This window comes from Echinops telfairi, unplaced genomic scaffold (genome assembly GCF_000313985.2).
Source record: "Echinops telfairi isolate 266 unplaced genomic scaffold, ASM31398v2 ScPeMD7_7425;HRSCAF=8463, whole genome shotgun sequence".
Lineage (NCBI taxonomy): Eukaryota > Metazoa > Chordata > Mammalia > Afrosoricida > Tenrecidae > Echinops > Echinops telfairi.
In genome coordinates this window covers 1,774,275-1,781,475 of record NW_022111325.1, presented here as the reverse complement: position 1 = coordinate 1,781,475, position 7,201 = coordinate 1,774,275, and the positions used below count along the sequence as shown (strand labels likewise).

At 55.7% G+C, this 7,201-nt stretch overlaps 1 protein-coding gene across 1 annotated transcript in view; it reads right to left on the bottom strand.

Annotated features, from left to right (window-relative positions):
- Positions 1 to 5,312: 5,312 nt before the first annotated feature.
- Positions 5,313 to 7,201, bottom strand: part of EFNA3 (ephrin A3) — a 4,162-nt gene continuing 2,273 nt past the window's right edge. Inside the window, exons 4-6 of the mRNA XM_045298351.1 lie at positions 6,868 to 6,930; positions 6,602 to 6,679; positions 5,313 to 6,387 (exon numbers count right to left, since the gene is read on the bottom strand). Coding sequence (XP_045154286.1) covers positions 6,257 to 6,387; positions 6,602 to 6,679; positions 6,868 to 6,930 — 272 coding nt within the window. The 3' untranslated portion in view covers positions 5,313 to 6,256. The remainder of the gene's footprint in view (positions 6,388 to 6,601; positions 6,680 to 6,867; positions 6,931 to 7,201) is intronic.

Here is a 7,201-nt window from a genome sequence, read left to right as displayed (position 1 = left end):
GTGAAGTCCGGGGGCCCTTTCTCAGAATAGTGATACGTTGGTCATTGACCAAGGGGGATCGAAGGAGAATCGGTGCATTTGAACTCTGCTAATGAAGGCTATTGGAAGCACCATGCACTGCCACGGGAACAGACAGATCTGTCTGGACAGAAGTACGACTGGAGTGTTCCTTAGAAGTACGGATGGGGTGGCAGTTAGATAACTTGTGTCAACTTGGAGATATGAAAGTGCAGGGGTGGAGCCCGGCCTGTCTATCGAGTCACAGCCTGATGGGACCTCCTTGTGGGCGTGACCCTCTCATGAGGAGGGTCTTGGGAACCTCCCTCTCTCTTCATGCTGGCAAGCCACGCTGAGACCTGCGCCAGCCCTGCGATGCTTCCACCGCCATTGGATCCACAAGGCTTTTCGCCTACCGACCTCCGGTCTTCCTGCATTCTGCATCGTTGCATGTGGCTGCGCGCGCCTGGGGAGGGACTGAGTTGGACGGGGCTGGGATGTTTTCCTGAGAGATACTGGCCTCTTCATATAAAGCTCTCTCTTACACATCTATGAGTGCCACTGGATGTGTTTCTCTAGTCAACCCAGCCTAACACAGATGGTGAGACATCATCTCACATATGGACATGTAATTAGGAGAGGCCGGCGCCTGGAAAAGGACATCATGCTTGATAAAGTAGAGGGAAGACCCTGGACAGGAGGGCCTGACACCATGGCTGCGACCTTGGGCTCCACAAGAACAACCTTGTGGAGGTGGCGCAGGACCGGGTCGTGTGTCCTTCTGTTGTGTATGCGGTCCCTATGGGTCGGAACCAACTCGATGGCGCCAAATAATAGTGACAACGACATTGAGGGTTAGTTAATTGTGCCAACCTGACCGATAAACGCATGTGGGGCTAATTGAAGGGCGGAGGGATAAATGGCTCGGTGAGCCTTGCCTTTCAAGTTCTCCGGTCTCTTGCTTTGTGATGGTCACACCAGGGCGCAGCTGTCTTAGCAGCTCCCTGCTCCAGCTTGCAAGGCTGACTTCCTGCAAGACATCCCCAAGGAGAAGCCACATGGACCTACCCCATGCAACCCTGGGTGCTGGAGCAGCCGTGTGGAGACCCCTGACAGTGCTGAGATACTTACACATTCACTGACTTGGCTTTCCTCCTGCAGTCGGCATCATTGCGTCTGTTTTGTGAGATGGAGGAGGACTTTGTGGACTGGTGTTGGACATATGGGTTAATGGGTTAATGTTGGACTCGTGGGCTTGGGCTGCACTGGGTTGGGATAGTTTCTTGATGCACACTTAACCTTTACATAAAACTCTCTCTTATACATGAGTTGATGTGGATTTGTTTCTCTAAAGTACCCAGACTAATACACAGAGAAAAAAAAAAAAAAAGTACCCAGACTAGTACAGACAGCAATGTAAAAAAAACATCCATCGAGTCAATTCCAACTCACAGCGCCCTCACAGGGCAGAGCAGAATGGCTCCTTAGGGTTTGCCGAGACTATAGATCTTTAAGGGAGCAGACGGCCTCCTCTCTCTCCCGGGTCATTAGAACAGTGATGCTGGAAAGAACACGGTGCTCACCATCCACAGAAAGCACTTGGCACATACTAGGTGCTCAGCAAAAAGAAGCCACCTTGTTCTGGTTCCCGGTGCCTGCCCCTTTCACTGCCTTCCCGTTCTCAGATCTTTGAAACCCAAGGCCCTCTTTACGCCAGCTGGCCAGTCCCAACTGCGCCTGGCCCTAGGTTTGAGGACGCCTGCAGCCTATGCCTACTACCCTGCCTCCCCCCAGGGGACAAGTCCTCGGTCCTGGGCCAGCCTTCCAATCTCCACAGTAGGGGGTGGTTGGGGGGAAATGGGGGCTCAGGACACAGAGGACAAGAAAGCAGCCAACATTCGCAGACGGATTGTCCTGAGGAATGCACAGCTCTCTTTGACTGTGACTGGACCGCTAGATTGCACGGTGTGTGCATGACATGTCAGTAAAGTTGTTAGCCCAAAGCCCCAAGCCCTCCCTCCCACCAAACCCTCTACCACAGGGGACCACTACGTGCCCCGCTTCCTCCCTGAAGCCTCCTCCCGTCCCCGGCAGGCATGCTCCCTTCTCGCGGGGCGGCTCACCACGTCATGCCTGTGTGTGTTTCACTTCTCTTCACACATCAGCACGTACTAAACCACGAGCTGCTTTGGGAGTAGCGATCATCTTTTCTCCTTATCTCCACCACCCAGGATAGAGCTTGGCGCTTCACACACCTCGCTGGCATCGAGCCCAGAGGGTTTCAGTTGCTGGAATCCTACAGATCACCAGGCCTGCTTGTCTGTGACACTGCGGGGTGGATGCACACCACCAGTCTTTCCGTTTCCAGTCAGGCCCCACCAGCCTGTGACCTGGCTAAGTCTTCAGTAAATGTCGCCCGAATGAACGAGGGAACAGTGGCCTACCCAGCCCGGGCGTCTCGGCCTGGCCCCCTGGCGCTTTCCCTGCCTCCTCTCCCAGGCCACTACTGGGACAGCTGCTCCCTCTCCAGGGCCAGCGGAAGGGTCATTGCTGCAGGCATGTGGCGCCCCTGCTGGGCACCCTCCGGGCCCTGCTGCCTTCTGTGGTCCTCACTGGGTGCTGTCACTTGGGTCTGTGAGGGGTAGGGTGGCACCCGTAGGGTTTCCGAGCGGAATCCTTGCAGGACCAGAGACAGCCAGGCCTTTCTCCCGCTGAGCCAGTGAGAAGGGTGAACCCACCAACCCCCAGCCTGCAGGCGAGCCTTTGAGCACTGCGTAGCGGCCACATCGCCTGCGCTGCCGCAGAGCGGGGCCTCTGAACCGTTCTTTGTGCTGTGGATGCCTTTGGCCCTGGGGTGAAGTCCGGGGGCCCTTTCTCAGAATAGTGATGTTTAAACAAACGAATAAAATCACACAGGATTAAAAAGGAAACCAATTGCATTAAAATACAGGGTGATTCTACACACACACACACACACACACACACACACTGTAATGCAATTCATCTCTTTTATATGGCCTCCTCCTACCCCCCCTGTGGTCTGGTAACTCCTAGCTAATGATTGGGTGGGACTATGCAAATTAAGTACTTGTGGCGCTCCCAAGGGAATGGGACCTTGCGATATTATGCAAATAAAGGGGCATGGTACCCTAACAAGAAGATTGGTCAGTCCCTGCCAGGTTTAAAGTGAACCATCCCAGAGGAAGAAAAAGAGCCAAGAGCGGAATGTATCCCCGGGGCCTGAGCACCCGAGAGAGCAGTGGTTCTCAACCTTCTAGTGCTGCGGCCCTTTCCTACAGTTCCTCATGTGCTGGGGACCCCCAACCATCACATTATTTTCGTTGCTACTTCAAAACTGTACTTTTGCTACTGTTATGAATCGCAATGTAAATATCTGATATGCAGGATGTATTTTCATTGCCACAAATTGAACATCATTAAAGCACAGGCATGAATCACAAAAACAATATGTAATTCTATAGTGTGCGATATTTGTTTCTAATGACAAATAAATGAAAGTTTGTCTTAAAGCATGGTGTAGCGTGGGTAACAGTCTTCACGCCGGGTGCTCATATGTGGGCATATCTGCGTGTGGGCGGACCCACCTGGAGACGGATAGAGGAGCTGTGTCTGGGTTCCTAAGACCATCGGAAATATGTTTTCAGATGATGGTCTTAGGCGACCCCTGAGAGGGTCGTTCCACCTCCCCAAAGGGGTCACGATCTACAGGTTGAGAACTGCTGTCCTAGACCCAGACAACAGCTCTATTAATGGAGAGGGCAAGAGAAGGAGAAGCACAGTGGAGCCAGGAAACAGGCAAGAGATGACGCGTGGACTTCCCGGCTCACTGGGAAAGGCGTGATCGGAGTGCAGAGCCTTTGGGCAGGTGGCTTCCTGGTGGAGTGGGGTGCCTCCTGGCACTTGCAGGCGGAACTAGGCTTGCTGACCCCGGAGCCAGAGAGCTGAACACCTTCTGGCCAAGGCTTCACGGCAGAGTAGGGTGTGTTGGCCGAAGTAAAAGAGCTTGGTAACAGTTGCCTGAGCAAGGAAGGCAGAGGCTGGGAGGAGGACCAGGAAAGCAGAGGTCAGAGAAAAGCCTACAAGTGAGCAGGGCTGCGAACAGATAATCTGATGGGAGAACTGTATCCCGAGTTGTTCCTGATCCTGATTCCTAACCTACCCCTTCCCTAATAAACCTCGTCATCATGAATGTGGTCTGTAATGCTCTGGCCGATGGCTGGTGTCAGAATTGGTTGGAGAAAAAGAGGTGGAGAGCAGAGGTATATCTGACCTTCCCTGCGTAGGAATCAGCCAAGCTTGGCCTGCGGGTCTCGATCTTCTTTCCCCCTTGTGAAGTCGGAGGCAGCCAGATCATTTTTTATTAACAATAATCAAAATATTTTTAAATTTTTGTTACAGTGATATGTGTGCTTCTTTAGTAACACATTAGAAATAAAGCAGGTCTAACGACTGCAACTTCAAATTCGCAATGAGCCTCGAGGGTAGTTTGAAGCTTCTTCCTCATCTAGGATTTCCCCGGCTACAAAGTCACAGGTAATTGCTAATACGTACATAGCTTTTTGCCCAAGAACCTAAGAAACCCCCAAATCCATTGTCATCAAGTGCATTCTGACTCATGGTGACCTCTATCCGGGTTTCTGAGGCTGTCAATGCTTAGAGAAATAGCGAGCCTCAGCGTTCTCCCACAGGGTAGCTGGGAGGTTTGAACCACCAGCCCTGCAGTTAGTTAGCACAGGGATTACCCGACAGTGCCACTTAAGAGCAGACTAAATGTCCATGCGAGGTGAGTGAAAATAAAGACAAGAGGATTTCCCAAAAAATCATGGGAAAATTCCACTGCCTTGCAATCCCATTTTTCAACTAGCGTTTTGAAGGTCCCTTGTAGGTACGTTTCCTCCCTCCCTGTGTAGGCCCACATACACCCAGAATTCCACAGCCTCCACTAAAGCACCTCTGATTACAGATGGGGAGGGAGGGAAAACCAACCTAGGCTGGGCTTTATATTCCCGTCGCCATTCAATCCTTAAGTTAATCCTGGGAGAGATGTGCGATGACCCAATTTTACCTAGGGGCTGGTTATGGGGGCTCAGAGAAGTTAAATGATTTGCCCACACTCACTCGGGCTGAGCTCGGAAGGCCCTTGTTCCCTGCTCCACACAGAGCTACTGCCTGGGCACAAGGCACAGAGGGTGGCCCCTGGTCCCCCGCCCCGCGACCTGTGGGGTTTGGGAAGGGTGACAGGAGAGGGATGGCCCTTGGAATCACACGCACTCCGGTATTTTTATCTCCGGTTTATTTTTTTTAGACTAAGAGCAGAGTATCAAAGTCACAGCCAAAGCACTTGAAATAAGGCCCAGGAGGACGGGGGGCCACGTCGGGTGGGCAGGACGGGTCCTGGGAGTCAGGTTTGGCTCCGGGCGGGGTGGGGGTGGGGCGTTGTCTCAAGGTCTCCGAAAGTGTCTGTGCGTTGCATAGGTCCTGTCTTCACGGAAGACAAAAGAGGAGCCAGGGGGTCCCCCGGGGGGGCCTAGCCTGGTGGGGAAGGGGTCTGAAGCTCTCCAAGGGGAAGTCAAGGGAGGTCAGGAGGGGGAGGGAGTCTGTCTGTCTGTACATTATATATAGAGATATAGAGTCTGTACATGCCTGCCCGGCACCCCAATGCCCACCCCTCGCCACCCTAGTCCACGGCCTGCCCTCCAGGGTGTCAATTGTAAACTTGGATTCAATCCAAACCACAATCCTGGAGGTGAGAGTGGGGGGAGGAGGACGTGCTTATTGCTGTAAACAGGGGAAGGGGGCAGTGGGCGGTGCCACCCCCTCACCCATTTAGTCCCCTCCCCATGCTCTGCCCTGGAGGGGAGAGTAGGGGTACCCCCAGACTTGGATATGCTCTCTCTTGGGCACATTCGCCTCTCTGGGAGGTCAGAGGGGGAGGATACCAGGGGGGCAGGGAAAGTACCGGTGGGCAGGGAGTCCTGAGCACTGCCCATTGTGGCCCCCAATTTGGTACCAAACATCACCAGGCCACCCGGGACCTGTGGCTGTCCCTGCACCTGGTCTACTACAGTGCCCGCCTGGAGAGAGAGGGAAAAGGGGGCAGGCACAGGTGTATGGTGCAGACCCCACTTCCAGCCATGGGAGACGGGGTCCAGGCCCCACAGCTTGGCTTGAAGAGGCCCCAAGCGCCCTGCTCCTTCCCAGCCCCGCCCCATCTCTCCCTGCCCAGGGAGCGGCAGAGCTAGGAGGCCCAGAGCGTCATGAGGAAGAAGGCGATGCCCACGGCCAGCGGCAGGTGTTCCCGCTTGGGGCTGGTCCCACTGATGCTCTTCTCGAGCTTGGGCACCTGGCGGTTCTCGCCCTCAAAGTCCTCTGTGGACGAAAGAAGAGACGGACTGGTGAGGGCTGGGCGGCGAGCCCGGGCGGGGCACGCGGCAGCGGCAGCAGCAGTGGGGCTGGGGACGTGACCACCCAGGGCCAGGCAGGGTCGCTGTCCCCGGTCAGTGAAGGCATGCGAGGTGAGCAGGCACCGGGGAGGGGGCTGCGGCTTCAGCAGTGGCCACCAGAGGGCGCTGCGCAGACTCACCCAGCACGTTGATCTTCACATTAGGGCCCATGGTGAACTGGGGGAGAGTGGGGACCGGCTTCTCCCCGGAGTGCGATGCTGCGGGGTGGGGTGCGGGTGGGAGAGAGGAGGGGAGCGTCAGGGCCAGGGTCCCTCCCTCCGCTACAGCTGGGGAGCGAGCCCCTCCCCTCGCCTGTGCCCTCCGCCCCCACCCCCAGGAAGCCGGAGGGGAGCCCCAAAGCGGGGAGCTGAGGATGCGGGCGCGGCTGGGAGCCGGTTATACTCACTGGAGGCGCAGCAGACGAACACCTTCATCCTCAGACACTTCCAGTGCAGGTGGGTGGGCGTGGCTGGGGAGGAGACTGGGCCTGAGTCTCGCTCCCCGGATTCGCGCCCGCCCCGTGCCCTCAGCTCCGAAACTCCCCGCACCCCCTCCACGGAGCGCCTCCAGGGCGACCTCCTCCGCTAACTCCTGCCCTTTGGACCTCCATCGCTAGGCCTCCGCTAGAAGCCTCTTGGAAGTGTCCCGCACGGATGCACTGACACTGCGGCCCAGACATGGGCTGTCCCCCCCAACCCCTCCATCAGCCTCTGGCCCAGCGGCTGAGCCGGAGGGCCTCC